The following is a 20203-nucleotide window of genomic DNA, read 5'->3' as shown; positions in this document are numbered from 1 at the left end:
CTCCAGGACCAGGGGCTCGTGGTTTATGTGTCCAATTGGGTTTCTTCAGTTGAACCGTTTTGAAGTTCTAGCTGGGTTTGGGACCGTGCGCTGATTCTTTGTATTTACCACATTGTTCTTCCTTTCCTTCTTTTTCTTGAGAATCTGAATAAAAACATAATTAATTAATTAAAAACATTGTACATGGAATTCTACATTTACAATGTTATCCCCATAGAGCTGGGATAAAAAAAGGAGATATAGCAGAAGTTTAGGCCAAAATATTTGATCCCTGAATTGTACTTTTCTTTTCTTTAAACTCTCCCCAGATAGTAAATTCTGTTCAAACCCAACATCACTGCCTTAATAAAAAGTATTTTCCAAGCCATATACTGTATGATGGGTAATGTAAAGACAGAGTGTGCAAATTATACAGTCCACCTTTAAGACAATCCTTGGTTTGTCAAAATGAGTAAATGGCCCTTTTTAAGTGTAAGTGACCTACCTCAGGAGTTGTTGATCTGCTGTGGGTCTTTAGGTACTCCCCTACGTCGGATCCCTTGGTTCTATGAGCGAAGGAGTTGTAGACTTGACGAGTGGAGTGTTTGGTCTTCTCACAGATTAGGACATGCTTCGCTAACCTTTCACTTGCAAACTTTCGGTCGCATACTTTGCAAGGAAGAAGCTGTAGGGCGTCATCAAAGCGACTGAACTCCTGTTCTTCTTGTCTGCTGGAAAAAGACGAACTAGAAGCTGGTTGGAGCAGTTGTTCCTCATGCAGGTCTCTCTCTTCACCTCTGTGGTTTTGCATTGTAGTTTGATGAAAAGTTTTATGTTGATTTACTTTCGGTATTTGATGTTCTCTGTGTGAATTATACGGCTCCCTTTGCATGCCTTCTCTAAATTTCTTTTCTCTGGTCCAATCTTTATCACAAAGAGAAGTTGTACCCTGTTGCCTTTCTTTGGCTTTCTCTTTGGACCATCCATCTCTTTCTTCCCAGCTGCTGAGATCCCTTTCAAAGCCCCCTTTTCTTGTGGTATGCTCTTTCACATTGTCCCACCTCGATTGGTTCTGCTTTCCTCTCACATCTTGCTTACAAACTGTGATTTCATGAGTGCCATGACGTCCTTTTCGTTCAAACTGTTCCATTTCTTTTTCTCTTCCTCTCCATGCTCTTTCTTCTTCATCTGCATTTCTCATCCTATCCCTCATCATCTCTTGTTTTGCATCCTCTTGTCCTCTGTCTTGTATCATCAGCCCTCTGCTTCTCACTGGTTCTCTCCTCTGCTGCTCCAGCAGGCTGGTTTTTGTCAGAACTTTCTCCCTTTCTGATTGTCCCTGATCATAATCATTCCCTTGAGCCGAAGCATCTCTGGCTCTCTGGATTTCTTGTCTTACTTTTGCCTCCACCCTCCACAACTTCTCCTGTAGCACCAACTGTTCTTCGTGAATTGCTCTCGTCATCTCCAGTTCTCCACTGGGCAGCCTGTGTGTGTCTTTTCTTGGATGTCGGGATCTGGTGGTGTCTCTACCATCTGAATGACGTTCGTGGGGTGACAAAGGGTCCCTTGATTGTTTTGTAATCGTTATTTTTTCAAAATCAAGCAGATCAGGTGAGTCTTGTGTCTTGGGGTTGTTATGTCTTTTGTGGCTAACAGGCTTATTTGTAAACGGCTGGCTGTCTCGATCTGCTCTCCTTCCAGCTACTACACTGTGTTGCGCTTGAGTGTAGATACTGCCATGTGTTCGCTCTTGAGGACTATGCCTTTTCCTTGTGTATGTGCTCATGATTTCTTCAGTTGTTGAAGATCATATCTCTGAGGTTGTTTGCTGTTGGTGTATAAGGATCTTTGCGGATGAAACCTGCTGCTGAGGTTCCTGTGTAATTTATGGAATAATAATGAATAAACAAAATGATGAATAAAGTAAGGTCAAGGGAAAAAGAGGTCTCATGCCTGGGGACAAAACTGAAATGTGAAATATGACTAATGTTACAAAATAAGGCCACATGAATTTGCTTTCATCTCAAACTATAGAAGCAATTTCATGTCAGTCTCTCTAATCTTAATGTAGAATAATGATTGACAACAAGAACACCTATACAATATTCTGCAGGTCATTAGGTTGAAATGGTCTCTTGGCCAAAACAACTGATATTCATATATATATATATATATGAATAACTTGCTCTCTAACTTTTGATCAAATACACTACAATGTTTTGCTCAAAAAATATGCTGTTTTGCTTATTGATAGGTCTAACTGATGCAGTTGATCTGTTATTAATTTAGAAAAATTTGCAATTTAGCCAAGTAGGCCTACTTTAGCAACATAAAAGGCATGTGAAACTACATATAGGCCTATAATCCGTTAATGTCATTCATTTAGATTTTAATATTTAGCTACACGCCACATGTTCTCATACTTAAAACTACAAAAATATCCCTTAAACCCAACAGAAATGTCCAACACTTACCAATGTGTTTGATGTCGTCTGTATTTATGCTGGCTTTAAATAAAAAGGCTTACTTATGTAAATGTTGAGGCTACAGACGGCGATGAACATAGATAAAGAACACGAATCCCTCTCTTCTCCCCCGTTTGCATTCTCGTTGCCTAGAAACCAAGATCCTCTCTGATTGGTCTATTTAACAGCACTTCCGGAAGCGCAGTCACGTTTGTTTAGAAATCGAGATCATTCGGAGCTGCTGGGTATTTATTTGTCTCACTACTTCTAGACGGTATTCAGGTGAATTATATTAAGGACGGTTGCGTATTATTCATTGAAATTTAAGGAATATGAAGCAACGCGTTTGAATATTTTACGTTTACACTTGTTTTAGCATGCAGAAATTGCGTTAGCATAGCTTGCAGTAGTCAATACAATGTATCCTAATATAAACCCAACATAGGACAACACCGATGATAACATAGCCTCTTTTTCTAGGTCCAGTATGTCCAACGAAGACCTCATTTCAGTGGATTATGAAGTTTTTGGAAAAGTACAAGGTGTATTTTTTCGGAAATACACTCAAGTGAGTTTTACATGGACACTTTTGAGAAAAGTGGCCTTAATAAAGGACAGTAGTTTTCAAGCAGTATACTTCAAGTTTTTACATCTAATCTTATCTCATGGTCTTCTGGAGTGATTTCAATTAAAAGTGTAATTAAGAAAAAAAGTTTTAAATGCCAAGAATGAGGGCCTGAGATTTCTTATAGGCATCTTTTCATTCATTATTTCTTATGTGTTGGAAAATACAAGTAGTCATTGTCCAATCCATAAATCTCTAAGATGCTTAATGACATCAATGATTAGATTTCAATACCAATCCAATTTTTTACTTTTCTTACAAATTCTTCTTCCCAGATTCCTGTCTCAGCTAATTTCTTATTGTCGTTTCATTTTCCAGGCACAAGGGAAGAAGCTTGGCCTTGTAGGATGGGTCCAAAATACAGGGGCAGGAACTGTCCAGGGGCAGCTACAAGGCCCAAGCAGCAAGGTGAAAGAAATGCAAGAATGGTTGAGATCCACTGGGAGCCCCAAGTCACACATAACTAAAGCCGAGTTCAAGAACGAGAAAGGAGTTGATAGTCTAGAGCACTCATCTTTTAACATCGTAAAATAGAAAAACACATACGTTTCGCTTTTAATATTAATGGGAGAAGAAGATGTGATATTTATTTAGGATTTTTATTGGTTGGAGGGCAGCTCAAGATTTTGTTTATGTTAGGCCTCTTTAACATTTACAATGTGTAATTACACTGATAAATAAAGAATTCCTTCCAGAAGACTTTAAAGTGTTTGAGCTTTATTGAACCAACACAAATTACTCGATTGACATTACTCGCATAACAAAAGGGTTGCTAGAGACCTAGATGGAGTTGCTGTTCCAGAAAGTACCTCTCTGCACAGACAGGCAGTAGTATGACCAACATCTGTCACCTATGTCTTCATTTGCCTCTACAAAGACTGACTGAAGGAATATGCAGACGCCTGGTGAATGAATCCTGCTGCCCTCCTCTGGCAAAGAATGAACTTTGTAGGTGGGTATTTAAAAAAAAAAAAAAAGTGAAACAAACTGATAATAAACTGACACATCTAAAAAGAACTTGACTTGCCAAGCGGTCTCATGGGAGAAAAGAGGCCAGGGTCACAGACAGAACCATGCCTGGTTGAAAATCAAAAGTATTCTTAAAGCGCAAATATAAATGAGAAACATTTAATGGAACTGTATATTTTTATGCTTTTAAATTAAACAAAACAAAAGAGCTTTAAAACGACAAAATGTAAAGGGAGACATGAATAACAGATTACTAAGAATTATAAGAATTTTATTTTGCACTACTTAGACTGCACTATTATCTTATTTAGTCTTGTGCATGTTAGTCTTTAATTACTTGTTTATATTTTTAGTTAATTATTATTTAATGTTTACATTGTACAGAGAGAGCACAGTCTACTGAAGTTAAATTCCTTGTGTGTTAAAAATACCTGGCCAATAAAACTGATTCTGATTATTTAATGTGTTAATTACTGTTTATGGAGAATTTACAAAACAGAATGTTATATTTTTCATGATTAATACATTTGCTCCTACTGCCCTGTGGCTGCTGTTCATTTTGACTTCTGGATCTTAAAGGTAAAAATGTGATACGATCCCAGTTTGGAATAGTTTGCTAAATAAGTTATTAAGTATGGTCATTGAGGGGTTTTTTTTAGGAAGCTGAATTACTTTAAATAAAGTATATTAAAAAAAGATGTATTATATAACACGAAAACACAAGGGTTACTTGCTAGATTAAAAGAATAATACTCTTGTTAAAAAAAACAAGATTACAGTTTGTTTTTTTCCACACACAAAAGGTTTTATGGAAACGTGAGCTGGCGAGTCCCTGATAGTTCCACTAGGTGGCGGTATATAAATTAAAAGAGATTCATGCCACGCTGTTTGTCTTCCGCACCAGACAGGGGCGCTGTTAATTTTGTCTGCCAGCCGCTCCGGTTATCTCTTGTTGTTTCACGTTGACTGTAAACAGAAGCTACATTGAGGTTTTTGAAAGCGCATTTTATCTATACTTTAGTTTTTAAGTGCGTACTTTTTACATGTTTTTTTTGCACCAATGAGATTAGCGTTATCGGACGTTAGTTAACGGCTAATGTCGAGCCCCATTTTTCTCAGTCTGTAACCTTCCTGTGGAGCCGACCAGGTTATCATTTTAATGGACATGATGATTAAGTGTTTGCCTGAAGAGATTCAAGGGAAACTTCGCTCTGGGGTCGCAGTGCCTTCTCTGCAGCAGTGCGTAGAGGAGCTTATCCTCAACAGCATCGACGCAGAGGCGACCTGTGTCGGGGTCCGGGTGGACATGGAGGCTTTAAAGGTGCAGGTTATAGATAATGGTTCAGGGATAAACGTTGAAGATATGCAGAATCTGGGGAGAAGATATCACACGAGCAAATGTAGCGCCATTGCAGACCTGGATAACCTCAAGTGGTTTGGGTTCAGAGGTGAAGCTCTGGCGAGTGTAGTGTCTCTAGCCACCCTTGTAGAAATCTCCTCCAGGACAAGATCATCAGTGAAAACTCACATCAAACTTTTCAAGGACGGCAAGGGCATGGAGGTGTTTGAAGCCGAGGCTGCTCGACCCTCTGCAGGGACAACTGTCGTCATTTGTAACTTCTTCCACAACATGCCAGTCCGCAGGAAGAGGATGGACGCTGTCCTGGAGGGTGAGAGGATCAGACACAGAGTGGAGACTATTTCTCTGATGCATCCCACTGTGTCTTTCACTCTGAAGAATGACTGCACAGGAGCTATGATGGTACAGCTTCCTAAAGCTAAAAACACCTACCACAGATTTGTCCAGATGCATGGCCTCGGGCGAGCACAGAAACTTGGAGATGTCAGCTGCACACATGGACAATTTGAAGTGATTGGCTACATTGGCAGAGAAGGCCACTACAGCAACAGCTTGCAGTACTTGTATGTTAATGAACGACTGCTCCTGAAAACACGGCTTCACAAGCTGTTGAACTTTCTCCTACGCAGGCTGAGCAGCTCAAGTAAGAAAAACGACGGTCCAGCTGGGCAGTCCGCCATCAGGAGTCCAAAGCACAAGCGAAGCCAAGAGCAGCACGGCGTATACATCCTCAATATTAAATGCTCTTACTCAGAGTATGACATATGTCTTGAGCCTGCCAAAACTCTAATAGAGTTCAGAGATTGGGATGGCATTTTGCTCTGCATGGAGCAGGCGGTGAAAGCTTTCCTGAGTAAGGAGAACTTGGTGGCTGAACTTTCTCCGGATGACGTGGATTATTTATCTCCCAAATTGTTTGGCGCTCACACTTTAGACCAAGAGGAACAGAAAAATAGCCATGGTGGCCAAAAAACAAGCGATACTTCCGCACTAGATTGCAGCATCGGGATGAAACTGGTATCGCAGTCTGTTCATCGTAAAGACAAATATGAAAGTGTGTCTGGAGACACTGTTTGCCAGGAGTCTGCTACAATGGAGGGTGAAGAAGAGACTGAACAAATAGGGCAACAAAGGGTCACTGCAGGTGGGTTGGAAAGGGAAAAGGGTGAAGGGAACAAAGAGTGTAGCAGTGATGTGGATAGAATGGAACCTGCATGTTATGGGAACATTACTGAAGAAGAGGAGCTGACGCTCAGTGAGGCTGGAGAAGTCCCTCAAAATGTATCTATGTCTAATCGGATCAGACAACCAGAAAGTGAAATATGTGGCAGAGAGATACAATTAAACCACTCAGTCAACAATGTGACTTTACAGCACAGCGTCACTCAACAAATTCAGCCTGATGGAAAAAGAATTGAGCAAACACTACCTCACTGTCAGGTTCAAGGACAGTCTGTTAAGAGCAACAAAAAGATAAGTGTTAGTGACCCTTACGTTCACGAAAGTCTTCAGACTCGGGGTTCATCGAAAAACTGCACGCTCCTTTTTCAGCAGCAAAGTTTAAAGAGAAAATGTGAAGCTAGAAGCTTTTTAATCTCCCTGGATCCAGACAATGACAAATCTTGTCCGAAACAATGCAAAGACTTTGTTCCCATTATTCCCTCAAAGATTCCCAGGATTGTTTCTTGTCGCAAGTTATCTTTATGTAAGGAGCCTGGATCTCTTGAGAGGTTTCGAAGAGAGTATTGTAAATCTGCCGAACTGAAATTCCCTTCAGGAGAGACTCAGCGGGACAATAGTGCTAGACCTCCAGAGACAAACAGCGATGCTCTAAATTCCAAACATGTGTATGTTTGCAAGAAAGATTACCAAGGTGGTGGCGTCATAGGTAAAGAAAAAGAACAAACGCAAAGTCCATCAGCCCTTTCTGTTTTCACCAAGTTAAAATCAGTCTCAGAAGAGAAGAAAACCAAAAAGACGTTGGCAACCAAACTCTGCCAGTTGAAACAACACAGGAGGGACTACTCCGATACATCTCCAAAACTATCCAGGACTCCCTCACAGGACAATAATGGTGGCACAGGAGACCCCAATAACAATGAAAATCCCTGCTGCTGTGCACTGGACCCGGAGCCAGGTTGCAGTACAAATCCACTGCTAGCTGAGGAGGAAAAATCCACAACATCCGGAGACTGGCTTCATCACTACGACACATCCGTGGGAAAGATGGTTTATGTGAACAAAGTGACCGGGCTCAGTCGATACAAGGACCCAGCTACTGAAGAAACACAAGTGCGCTGTACATCCGATGTCACCAATATGGCAGTTAGTGTGATCTCTGAAATGGGTATGTATTTTTTTTTCTTCTCTGCGTCTAACAATGTCTAGAACTCTACATTTACCACATTGACTGTCGCTGTGATTGTTGCTCCTGAAACTGTAGGGATGGAGCACAGGTGTTATCCGTTTCAGGTGGATCTAGTGTTGCCCTTCCTCCCTAAATCCAGGCGAGAGCGAGTGATTAGTTCAGGGCTTGACGACAGAGGTACCTCACAGAGAGATTAGATAGTAGAAAGAAGGAAGCCACCATCAGATATAGCACTCACGTCAGCAAGATGAATTCTGTCTTATTAGTGTTCATCTATCATCTGTTTGTCTTAACAGATGAAAGTGGGGAAAACTCACTCACCTCTCTTTACTCGAAATGGAATAATCCTGTGTTCGTCCGACCTCCTATGGTAAATGAGAATTCTGTGTGTACTTGTGTCTAAATGTGTTTGTTTATCTGCGTGTTTGTAATATCTGCTGTATTGACAGGTTGGTGTGGACATATCCAGCGGGCAAGCTGATGGGCTAGCCGTTAAAGTCCACAACATCCTGTTTCCATACCGTTTTTCAAAGGACATGATTCTCTCAATGAAGGCCTGTTTCTCTTTTAAACATTCTGGACAAATGTTCTTAATTCAGCCACATTGCCTTTTACTAAACGCCCTTTTGCCATTTATATTATAACCTAATTGTTTGACCTTTTATAGGTTATTCATCAAGTGGATAAGAAGTTTCTTGCCTGTCTTATCAACACGCAAGAAACTCAGAAAGAAGAAAAACAATCAACACTTACTGAAACTAAAGGTATAGACAAGAACTTCACAGTTGTTGTTGTTGGTTTTTTTTTTTTCCAAATAGCATCTCATGAACTTTATTTTGAAATCCCAGGAAACCTTCTTGTGCTGGTGGATCAACATGCTGCACATGAGAGGGTTCGTCTTGAAAATCTAGTTGCAGGTGACAAAAAAAATCTGACAAAAAAACCCCAAACGCTTCGTACAAAGCATTAACACTGAGACTGAAGTGTTCGATCACATGTCTTGTCATAGATTCCTATGAAGACGATCCAGATGCACCAGGACAGAGACGTCTGTGTTCATCGGCCATTTTTCCACCTCTTGAGATCAGTGTTACAGAGGAGGAGCTAAGGCTTCTCAGGTGGGTCTTCGGGATGCAAAGTGCGACAAGAAAATCTTTAACCTCATCTCTAAGAAAATAAATACATTTTAAGTGGAGTCTTCTTCCTGTTGGAGGGGAAAGTCTACTTTTCCCTTTTTCGGGAATGATGCAGGATCTTTTCCTTCTGCATGTTCAGAAACTACAGTCTTTTATGAATTGGTGTTTCTTTTTTTTTTTTTTTCTTTAGTTTAATTGTGTTGTCATTGGATTTACTGACCATGCATTTGGTCTTAAACTCATTGGGATTTAAGAGCCTGCTCTCCCCTCTCTACAACATCTAAGACACCCAGCAGAAGATTTGGGCAATGAGGTGAAGGATGGTAGCAATAAAGATGACAGAAAGAGTGGGTGTAGTGACGCAGCCTCATTCCCCGCCCCGTCTTACCTCAGAGTTGTTGTGCAGCACTTTGGCTCATATGCCATCATTGCGTAGCTTCAGTACTCCTTCAGAGTTTCTTTGGTGGCTGACTTTATTAATAGAAGAAGGTTCACCGTCAGTCTGGGATTTGTTCAGAGTTTTTCTTACAAGCGTCTGTACATGGGGTGCCTGCTCAATCAACTAAGCACAGCGGGCTCCCTGACTGAATAATATGAGTGCACTTTCATCTCATCTGTCTCCTGTTATTTAGTTTTAACTCTTAAACTTGTGTGGATTAACTAGACACCACTGCATGCTAAATGTTTATCATTTCTCATTGGTAGTTTTCTTTTGTTTTTAACTTTTTGTGTCATACTACGGACATTATTTCAAGCAGTGTCTAAAGTATTGCTAACGTGTCATTGACCCTTGTTGGTACAGGTCTTGTCAGCCCCATTTGCGGAGTTTGGGCCTGGGAGTGACATTCTCGGGGGCAGCAGATCCCCTCGTTTTTGTAGGGAAAGTACCTCTGTGCTTCATGGAAAAAGAAAGTAATGAGCTCAGGCGAGGGAGACCCTCTGTGATCAAGCCAATTGTGGAGGTAAGACTTCAGAAACCTCTGTATGAAGAACATCTCTTGTATTACTCTGCCCTTCATGTTTGAATTCTGTTTTTCCCCCCCCCTGGAATCAGGAGTATCTTCGAGAGCAGATAGAGGTAAGCTGGAAAAGTCTCTCGAACTTCCTAACATTGTTGACTGAAAGTATCTTATAAATCAATAAAGACAAATATAACTATTTCTTTCCTTGGTTCTTTTTCATGTCCCAGTTACTTTGCACAACAGGAAGAGTAAAAGGGACTCTGCCTCTGACTGTGCTGAAGGTGCTTGCCTCCATAGCATGCCATGGTAAGCTTTCATTACGGCTCAACATTCCTTTGGTTATTTGTGCACTTGTGGCTCGTTATACATAGATATCCATTTGAAATCTTCATGCAAATCATTTAATAACATTTACATACTGAACAGGTGCCATCAAGTTCAACGACAGCCTGAGCAGAGATGAATGCTGCAGCTTGGTGGCGTCCTTGTCCTCCTGCCAGCTGCCCTTCCAGTGTGCCCATGGTCGTCCATCCATTGCTCCTTTAGTAGACATCCTACATTTGGACAAAGACCAGAAGGTACAACCGTAGAGTAGCACATCTGACTTTGAGTTAAATGTGGTGTTTAGGTCATTGTAAATCAAAGCATTTAGGTGGTGACTGAGCACTCTTTACCTTACAGGAGTTGCAGAAACCCAACCTCGGAAGGCTGAAAAGACTATATAAAGCATGGCAACTATTTGGAGATAGATGAGTGGGTATACATTTTAAATTAAATATGCAGTTTTTATGAATTTGTAACTGAAACATTTCCATCAATAAATTGATCAAATGTTTCAAAACTAAAAACAAAGCCTTAAGGTGTTGGTCCAGAATCTTTTGTTTGTTAAAAAAGACAACAAACTCAAAGTAAGACAGAGTTTTCTTCATAATCAGAAATAACACTGTATGTTGTAAGCTCTGAAAAAATAAGACTTGATGACATTATCATCTGGTAAATAATAATGTGCCCATTGTGGTAATTTACACGTTATATATTGCTGCACATTTGATGATAAAGCTTTCCCCCCCTGGTTATCTTGACCAACATTTCAAACAATTACTTCTTTTTTTCTGGAGTTGTGCACTTGAGAAGGAGGTGGATATATAACCAAAAGTCATTGTTCATTGAAGTGGCTGAAGCCATTCAGTTGTTTCATTATGACAAGAAACACAGAATTATGTGAGAAAATGTCACTCCACTTATTGTGTGAATGAATGTCTAATGCCAGCTGTCTTAAATGCACCAGTGAAATGAGTCATCTATTTCTCTACTCCAGGGGTTCTCAAACTTTTTTAGACCATGGACCCCTTTCAGATGAGAGATTTTTCCAAGGACCCCCTCGTTATTGTAACATTGATAAGCTTATATTAATACTATGTAATGTTTCATTGGCACAAAACTAAAGTGGGCAGAAATATTGGACAAAATAGCAGAATTTATTGGTACAACAGGTCCCAGTTTTTAAATATGCTTAATCCATGTCACAGCACACAATTACAGTTGTTTTGTAAATTATTCTATTGACCCCCAAGCTATATGGTTCGCGGACCACTGGGGGTCCTGGGACCCCACTTTCAGAATCATTGCTCTACTATATCTGACTTAGATATTATAAGAGTGAAAAGTATTGACAATGTTTATATTTTGTGATTTCTTTGACTTGTCTAATTTACTGCGGGCACAATTGTCAACAGGCATTCAAGCAGCCAGTTTGGATTAATAAACTGTACTCAAAATTATTATTGACAGTTTATTTCTGACAGGGATCTGATTAGTTTATTATTAAGAGAGAAAACAAGCTCTGTATTTGGACTCCGCTAAATAAGGTATTTAATTGAAGTGGATAGTGAGTTTATTTAGCAAGAATGTCTCTTTAGTTGAGTATGCTTGAAACAAATTGTGTTATTTTGAAAATGGGTTTGGCCATTTGTTTGTGTGGAACACGTGCACCTTCAGATCACTTGTTGATTCTTGGCTGCTCACTGACTTCCTACTTGTCAGCGAATTTTTTTTTTAAATGTGTGTCTTCATGAAGACATTTGTTGAAGTTGATAGATGGATTTGTGCAGCAGACACCAGTTGTGAAAAGGACAGAGATCAGGAGAACACACAAAGTCTGGACTCGTTCTAATCCCGTTCTTTTGTGAGGGAGGTGAAGGATGATGCTGCCCCTGTCACAGGCAGTTCCCCTCCTCTTCTTTATCCTCCTCCCCTTCAGTTTTTGGTCTGGTCACGTCACATCTCCGCCCCCACATGTGCAATCTCTCCTCCTCCCCTCCTCCTCCCTAGTAAACAACTCAGCCTCATTTTATTATGTCTGCGAGCAGATCTCGAGACCGATCTTTGAAGAAAGACAGGCCCTAATGGCTGAGCTTCTACCAAGACATGTGCCAGACTGAGACTGAAAAAAAATGCATTTCCAAAAAAAAAAAAAAAAAACCCATATGGGGATTTGTGGTATCAAGTGCATCTGTGAACTAAATAGTCGACATGGTTAAAAAATACTAAGTGTTGACCTCGCACTTAGATATTAGGCCAATGAATTAAACGCAGGCAATTCATACTCGTGTTTACCTTTTGACCTGATGAATGCACCAATCGCACTGAAAATGGTTGCGTGTTTGTTTAAAATAGTCTCACGTTTCTCATCTCAGATGCATTCACATCATTATATTATTTATGAATGGGAGTTAAAAGTTATTGTCGTGCTTTGACGATGTGATCGTTCAAATGAAATTGAAATGTTCGTCGAAGCAATCAATTAAAATAAAGGGGGAAAGAACGAAGAAGAAGAGGATGCTCCTACATGTAAAAAGAAATAGCTTTGTTACCCAGAAATATGGACCCGTGTGACCGCCAGTCTGCCCCCCCTCCCTCTCCGCGATGGTACAGTCTTGGTTCATTCATAAAATTCTAGCAGAGCATAAAAGGAGGGGCTTGCATTCTAGCCGTCCAGTTACCAGGTATATACCTGGAGAAAAGACCCGTGCAGCTCTGACCAGCGGAAGGCCAGAGCTATTTTTATCACTGGTTTTATTTGTTCTCCTCTTGATGCATCACAGCCTGACGACTGACATGGATTCAGTCTCTCCCACCTACCTAACAGAATCTCCTACCGGGACACTTTGCCAGAAGATGCCAGAAGAGGCGATCTCCCCTGCTTCCTCCTCAGAAAGCAATGCAAAGGTATGAAAGGATTTTGATGTTCATATCTTCCACATGCAGCCAAGGAGGCATTTACACATTACAAGCAAATTAAATATCCCCCTTCAATGTGATCCACAGATGCTTTCCGTGGTGGGGGGAGGGGGGGACTGATTGATAAGATTGTAATTAACTGGGTTCGCTTAAATGTAGACCATATATTTTTTTTAGTTTGACACGTTTGATGTTTTATCACACTGAATGTGTTATTGGATGGAAACGTGACTGAATGGTCGCGATGGTCAGGTTGTTTTGATTCCGACGTCCTGGGACCAAATGTGAGCGTGTCGATGCAGCGGTTCATTGAGAAAAATAAATCCATTCAGGAGACTCCACAGCATCTCTGCGTCAGTGTTGACGTCAGAAACAATGATAAAGTCAAGTATTGATCTGGAGAAAGCTATTTTTGGTTTAGTATATTTCAAGAAGTAATTAAAAGCATCCAGGCTACTGTCTGATCAACCCTCTAAACATATCGTTGAATGTTTAAGAATGTTTGAGCTCACAACTAGAGCAACTTGAATCCACCCATAGCTCTGAAATACATATTTATTTAAAAAAACATCCTTAATTGTACTTTTAATGTCAATAAATGTGCTTTTTTTTAGGAGCTCTGCCAAGACATGAGTGTTGAAGACGCTCCATTTGTGCCAACAGTCACTGCAATTTCCTCTACCCCAGATTTCCAGTGGATGGTCCAGCCTACAATCATTACAGCTGTCTCCCAGTCTCTGGGTAGCAAGCAAGCCAATGAAGCACAAAGCTTTCACCAGGCAACACCCAAAGAGGGCGGGAGTAAGGGGAAAAATGCTGCCAGAAAGGGGAAAACAGAGCAGGTAGGTTTGCTCAGATGAAGTCTACCTGCTACTGAGATAATACTGTGTATTTGCATACACATATCGTTGTGTACAACAGTGCAATTGTGCATGCGGCTCTGGTAGTGTGCGCCGGCTGTGTGCCTTCCTTAGGCACTCAATTTGTATTCAGGTCACAGAGAGTCTACAACAATGGGCTATTTTTAGATGCATTGCAGCGAAACATGCTTTTGCCAGTCTTCAGAGGGGGAATTGGCAACGGATGTAGCGGATTAGAAGATGAAATGGCTGGATTCTTCAAGGTAATAACTGAATTATTTCTGTCACATCGCAGCTGTCTCCAGAGGAGGAGGAGAAAAAGAGGGTAAGGAGGGAGAGGAATAAAATGGCCGCAGCAAAGTGTCGCAACAGAAGAAGGGAGCTCACAGATACACTTCAAGTTGTAAGTAAACAGTGAAGCACTTTCTCAGCTGTGATTTAGCACCCACTGTTTTTGTATTTTTTCAATGTGGTTGATTTTTGGATGTTCATCTGTCTGAAGGAGACCGACAAGCTGGAGGAGGAAAAAGCAGCCCTGGAGACAGAGATAGCGAACCTCCTCAAAGAAAAAGAAAGGCTTGAATTGATCCTTTCCACACATAAACCAATGTGCCAGATATCAGAAGAGATGGAGTCTATTTTCCAGGAGCCCACGGGCTCCCCAGAGCCACCACCCAGTCCAGACGATGACAGGCTTCCAGAGGATAGCATCCAGGAAGCTCCCTCGCTTCAGGAGATGGACATTCCCAGCGATCCTTCCACAGCCATCTCTGGGAACTCAAATATTCTCCTGTGTGCCAGTGCTGATATCAACCTCTGCGATATGGAGCCCTCTCTGGACATGAAGGAAGGGCTTCTGGAGAATATGTTGCCCATTTTGGAGGATAAAACCCCCATGGAAACGGCTCGATCTGTGCCAGACATAGACCTGAGCAGCTCTCTCGGGGTCTCGGACTGGGAGACCCTGTACAAGTCTGTTTCCAGCGACCTGGAGCCTCTCAGCACTCCCGTGGTGACCTCCACACCCACCTGCAGCAGCTACCTGTCTGTGTTCACGTTTGCATGTCCTGAGCTGGACTGTCTCGCAGAGGGACTTGACAGCCATAAAGGTGGAGGAGGCAAAGCTGAATCTGTTGATATTCTTAACTCTCCGACTCTCCTCGCCTTATAATGCACAGAGGGATGTGATCTGTCTCATCTCTTTGGTTTCTCTGTTCTGCAGGTTCATGACTTTGAAATGATACCACAGTGTGCTATAACACTTGAAGGATTCAAGTTCAGTCTCGTGTGTGATGAAGCAAAACTTATAAACTTCCTTCAGTTTAACAGCCCACATAGTGATGTAGCTGAAAGCATGGCTTTTGCTTTTACAGAAGGGACAGAAGTATGTTTTGATTATAAAGCGCATGCAGAGAAATGTCATGTAATTTTCAAAGCTTATATATATCTGATCTGTTACTAGATCTAAGATGTTATGTGAGACTTAATGTTACAGTATGGTTTAGTGTTTTTGCTGTCAGTAGTGTATTGATTGCAGTAAATGTGTTTACATATTCATTCATGTTTGAGTACCTGCATACCTCAACGTCATCAACTGTGGTTTGACCTCATTGAAAGTTTTCCATGAAAACATCCAGTGCTATATACTATATATATAAATATATATCTTATCAAGATGTAACTTATCATTTATTTTTTTACCTTTCAGATTTTAAATTATTTGTTAAATTTAAAAATGAGTGAATTAAGCATTGATTGCTTATCTTTGCTGCTAAAATATGTAAAATAAACCTACATTCAGAGTGATGTTTGGTGCTTGTTTTTTGTAGAAATGAAGATGAAAAATGTATTTTCAATATAATGTTTTCATCCCACAAGTGTGATTAGAGTAACTAAAACTGTCACTGATGAATGCGCAAGCTTTATGATTTCGAGTTTAGGAGGAGTTGGACTGTATCTTTATTGCAGGCCTTCATCTGAGCCGCGTTATGTCGTTGCTTTCCGCAGTCTCCGTGTTTCTGTATGGGAGGAGCGGTGCGACTTCCCCACTTCTGCCCCCACTATGTACTTTTTTTTTCTTTTTTTTTTACATCCCTGCTTACGTTTGGCTGGCATAGCACAAGTTCCGCATTCCCAAATCCTCCCAGATTGGGATCACGTTTTAAATCGGGCTGATGCAACGATTCCCACTTTTTAAAATCTACTCTCGACCCTCGGCTGACCACAAGAAAGGACAGTTTGGGAACCTGGGATCAAAGTCAGGTCAGTACACAAAACTTCATAAATCGAGAGCTCAGAATGTGTTGCATAATAAACAGCTTATAGCCGCGCCACGCATAGGTCATAACGAGCAGAGTTTGTGAACAGACAGCAAGCACGTCTGTAATATCATCACTTTTAACTACGATTAACTCCATTCAGAGTTCAACGCGACATGTTTTTGAGCATGCTTCACACAGATCACTTTCTTTTGTTTGCATGCTTCTTGCAGCGGACAAGCGGCGTGCACATTTCAGAACATAATGTCCTTATTCAGAGTTGTCTGTCCTTTATTAATGACTATGTGCATTGATCATTGATGGTGTAATTTATTTCTGAAGAGAAAACTCATCTATACGTGAAGCTGTAGCGTTTTATCACTGCAGCTCTCTGATGGGGAAGACAACGTTACGTAACGTTGAGATGAACGCCGCACTGAAGAATAACTTCCGCTTTCACGTTGACCAATGGCTTCAGTGCGTGCTGCAACACATAGCTGATCTAAGATCACTCTACACGTGTTTATGAGCAACTGAAAAGTCATTGTCATTCACTATCGCTATAGTGAACAGCTCTGGTGAGAACAGCTAGAGCAGTGGAAGTCCACTGGTTTCTTGAACTATCAGTGTTCAGTAAAGTTGATTTTTAAGAGAATAATTAACAATCATATCTCCACCCATGTTGTATTCGGATGGTTTTTGTTAGTAGGCCTAATAATTGCATATATGGACTTTGTTTTATGCTAAATATTGAGAAATCATGCCATGTCAGTTTTGTCATTTGCATTGGCCAGTGTTTAAGAAATTCTGAAGCACTTAAATACACATTCCTTCAAGTTTCCTTTTTTTTTGTACCTCTTTTGAAGGGGAATTTTGCATTTGGTCACCATGGACTGCAGATATCTTTGTGTTTTGGACCTGTTTGGGGAAGTATTCAAATTGAAAGTAGTTCTCATGTGACCTTTACGTTTCTGTGCCCTACATAACTGTGTTGTGTATGCATGTTGTTAGACCTACATTCACAAGTCTTTTAGAATCGACCTCACAAGTGCTAACTTACCAGGTGTACTGTCATCATACTGTTCTATCATATTGTCTGTTGATTGCAGTTTAGCCTAAACCTCTGTATTTGTCATCAGATAGTTGTTGCATCATGTGACTTTGAGATCTGCTGACCTCTTGTAGTAATTTCCTGTGCCTTTGGCCGTCTTTGTGCACACTCTTCTTGCATTGTTTTGAACATATTTACTGTAAATGTTCAGGCTCAGCATTTTGAAAATGATTGCCTAAAGTGGAACTATATTGAAAATTGGTCCAAACACAAGTTAACAGTGTCATCCTTAGTTTTATATGAGGCTAAACAAAGCGAGTACTTTGGGGATATAACCTGATTACATAATGCTCAATTTTACTCCCCTGACATTTAGTCTAATAAGGAGGAAACCAGTGTATGCAGGGATTTCGAGGCGAAGGCTAGTCTGAGACTTCTTTGTACTTATTCCCCCAAGATGTATGTAAATAGTACTATATTCATGCCACAAAAAGAAGCAAAGTAATAAAATTACTTAATGAGAGCAGCCTCAGTATCTGGCTCCTAACACAAACCAGCAATTCATCAGAGTGAGGTGAGTCTGATTGATGGAAAGAGGCAGCGCACCTCAGGCAAATACCTTCATGTAGTCCTCTACGGACTGTTTGTCAAAGTCACACTTGCAAATCTTTTCGTCTCTAATTTATTAATTTCAATGTTTATTCTGAGCTTTAACCATTAAATAATGTCCCAGTTTGTACAACAGCAAAGAAAACAGAAGGCAGGATGTTGTATGTTTTTCATTGAGCTGGTTCGTTGCAGTCTGAGTATGTCTCCCATTCTCTGCCTCCTAGCTGTGGTCACGACCAAGTCTGACACGATGCCAGGACAAATTCCAGATCCCTCGGTGACAGCAGGCTCCTTGCCCAGCCTTGGCCCACTGGCTGGGATCTCAGCCACCACGCTGACTGACAAGCTCAAGTTCAGTGACTTCCAGGAGTTCAGTACGATGTTGTCACCGCTGCACTTCCTAGATAGTCTGGGGAAGAGGCCCCTAGTCATCAAGACAGAGGTAAAGGAAGAAAAATAAGTGACTGATAAGCGATATGTACTGTATATGATGTGATGCTTAACAGTTTTATTTTTCGTTGTGAGATTTAGTCACAGTCAGAAGCACACGAAATCCAAAATTCTGTTTTCTGAACTAATTTAACAGATTTTGGCCATAATATATTCAGAATATTTCAAATGTATAAAAAACAGGTTTAAGTATATCCGTAATTTGTGTTTCCTTTGTACACATGTAAGCAAGTGGTGATACAAAATAGCAAGTAAAAGGACAAAAATAACAATGGATCACTTTGTTTAGTGCAGTACTGCATACAGTAATTGAAGTGAATCAACATAACGTGAGAAGAACAATTGAAAATGAGAAAAATTTACCAAGGAGTTTATCATTTTATATTTCAAGAGGGTAAGATGATTCTTTAATAGTGAAACATTGAAAGTATAGCCCAGTTCTCCACACCTTTAACCTCAAACTTTTGTACATGCACTGACTTTTAGAGAGATGAAGAGGAGGAAAGGAGGAAACGAAGGCGGGAGAAAAACAAAGTGGCTGCAGCTCGATGTCGAAACAAAAAGAAAGAACGGACAGATTATTTACAGAAGGTGAGATATACTTGGATTATTATTCAATCATAATTTGAACTTTATATTTTGTCTTTAAAATAGCAAAATAACATTTCTGTCTGTCCTCCTCCATCTCCTTCTTCTCGTAGGAATCAGAGAGACTAGAAATGTTAAACTCTGACCTTAAAGCCCAGATCGAGGAGCTGAAGCTGGAACGACAGCAACTGATCCTCATGTTGAACCGCCATCGCCCCACGTGTATTGTCAGCACTGATAGCGTCAAAACCCCGGAGAGCGAGGTGAACCCACTGCTGCAGCAGCTGGAGGCCAAGTAAAGTTTACAGCAGAGAAAAAGAATCCAACAAACAGCACTTAGCTTTGGGCTTCGGTCATGGAGGACTAAGCAGCCAAATCCTCCAACCTTAAGTCAAAGAGAATTATACCAAAAAAATGTAGATCCAATCAGATTGGACATTATTCTTTTTGTTTCTCTCTTACTTTCCCCTTTATTTTTACTTTTAATTTTGGTCATCAGAGGTCAAGCATCAATCAGTATGAAGGTAAACCTGAAAGCACATCAACTCTCTATGATTACGTTACATTTCAAACGTTTAATGTATTGTGTTACAGAGGTTCTATAATTAAGTCTTTGCTTAGCTGAAGCCATTAGTGAATGTGGTAAAATTCTTAGCCTGATCCAAAGGTAACTAGACTGGTTGATGACATCGTATCATTTCAAAATGTTTGTAGCAGCTAAAATTAAGTTTGTTTGCTCATAGGAATTTTACCTGAAATACAACTCATAGACGGTTGTTGGGTGTAAATGGGTGGACTAAATAGATACAGATAGCCTAGAACAAACTTCAAAAAACTTCTAGTCTATTATCTGTCACATACAGATAGTATGTAATGTTTTTTTTTTCTTACATTTTTCTTTCAAAATGTTCAAAAAATAGTACAATCTATATATTTCTAAAGGAAGTTCTAACAGCCGCCTCAGTTTATTTTTGTTTCTTTATTATGTTTTGGCGCAGGCGTCATGTATGCACATATATATGAACTGTTTACATTGTACTTTATTTTCTGTTATCATATTGTTACTGCCAGTTATGTTTTTTTATACTTTTGTATATGATGTTATATAAGCATATAAGCTATCAAAAAATCCAATTTTGTATTTCCATTCAGAAATAAATGTTTAGTTTCTTTTTACTTGACTTCTTGAGTCCTAGAAAAACTGCAAACATGTACAACATTTTTTGTATGGTGGTCAACGGTTATGATTGTAATTCCTTGTAAACAGGGCCATCTTGTGG

The 20203-nt window shown here is 40.2% G+C and overlaps 4 protein-coding genes and 1 long non-coding RNA gene across 9 annotated transcripts; 4 read left to right on the top strand and 1 right to left on the bottom strand.

Annotated features, from left to right (window-relative positions):
• Positions 1-25: 25 nt before the first annotated feature.
• Positions 26-2580, bottom strand: LOC306841037. The gene is made up of 3 exons (XR_013781426.1): positions 2453-2580; positions 485-1858; positions 26-144 (listed from the first exon to the last, which is right to left on the bottom strand). It is a non-coding gene; the product is annotated as an uncharacterized lncRNA (long non-coding RNA).
• Positions 2581-2622: 42 nt separating this feature from the next.
• acyp1 (acylphosphatase 1, erythrocyte (common) type) lies at positions 2623-3771 on the top strand. Of its 2 annotated transcripts, none has more exons than XM_079370665.1 (3): positions 2623-2692; positions 2928-3015; positions 3391-3771. In XM_079370665.1, the coding sequence occupies exons 2-3, from the start codon at positions 2935-2937 to the stop codon at positions 3604-3606; spliced, it is 297 nt and encodes a 98-aa protein (XP_079226791.1). In that variant the 5' UTR covers positions 2623-2692; positions 2928-2934; the 3' UTR covers positions 3607-3771. The 2 variants fall into 2 exon arrangements, with proteins under 2 accessions (XP_079226791.1, XP_079226790.1); XM_079370664.1 differs by having other exon boundaries at positions 2634-2729.
• A 1138-nt stretch (positions 3772-4909) lies between these two features.
• Positions 4910-10726, top strand: mlh3 (mutL homolog 3 (E. coli)). 2 transcript variants are annotated; one of them, XM_079370539.1, is made up of 12 exons: positions 4910-7748; positions 7845-7946; positions 8066-8139; positions 8219-8323; positions 8437-8533; positions 8618-8686; positions 8779-8887; positions 9708-9867; positions 9960-9983; positions 10095-10173; positions 10294-10445; positions 10549-10726. In XM_079370539.1, exons 1-12 carry the CDS (start codon positions 5201-5203, stop codon positions 10618-10620), a joined length of 3591 nt encoding a protein of 1196 aa, XP_079226665.1. In that variant the 5' UTR covers positions 4910-5200; the 3' UTR covers positions 10621-10726. The 2 variants fall into 2 exon arrangements, with proteins under 2 accessions (XP_079226665.1, XP_079226666.1); XM_079370540.1 differs by lacking the exon at positions 7845-7946.
• fosaa (v-fos FBJ murine osteosarcoma viral oncogene homolog Aa) lies at positions 10547-15773 on the top strand. Of its 2 annotated transcripts, XM_079370542.1 has the most exons (5): positions 10547-10620; positions 12995-13095; positions 13722-13949; positions 14263-14370; positions 14470-15773. In XM_079370542.1, exons 1-5 carry the CDS (start codon positions 10617-10619, stop codon positions 15136-15138), a joined length of 1110 nt encoding a protein of 369 aa, XP_079226668.1. In that variant the 5' UTR covers positions 10547-10616; the 3' UTR covers positions 15139-15773. The 2 variants fall into 2 exon arrangements, with proteins under 2 accessions (XP_079226668.1, XP_079226667.1); XM_079370541.1 differs by lacking the exon at positions 10547-10620 and having other exon boundaries at positions 10823-13095.
• A 272-nt stretch (positions 15774-16045) lies between these two features.
• On the top strand, positions 16046-20099 carry LOC306840648 (jun dimerization protein 2-like). 2 transcript variants are annotated; one of them, XM_079370077.1, is made up of 4 exons: positions 16046-16229; positions 18110-18327; positions 18822-18926; positions 19037-20099. In XM_079370077.1, exons 1-4 carry the CDS (start codon positions 16142-16144, stop codon positions 19220-19222), a joined length of 597 nt encoding a protein of 198 aa, XP_079226203.1. In that variant the 5' UTR covers positions 16046-16141; the 3' UTR covers positions 19223-20099. The 2 variants fall into 2 exon arrangements, with proteins under 2 accessions (XP_079226203.1, XP_079226204.1); XM_079370078.1 differs by lacking the exon at positions 16046-16229 and adding an exon at positions 16716-16803.
• Positions 20100-20203: the final 104 nt, after the last annotated feature.

Source organism: Symphodus melops (genome assembly GCF_947650265.1).
Source record: "Symphodus melops genome assembly, chromosome: 19".
Classification (NCBI taxonomy): Eukaryota; Metazoa; Chordata; class Actinopteri; order Labriformes; family Labridae; genus Symphodus; species Symphodus melops.
The sequence above is the reverse complement of the archived record's forward strand: the minus strand, read 5'-3'. Positions and strand labels throughout refer to the sequence as shown.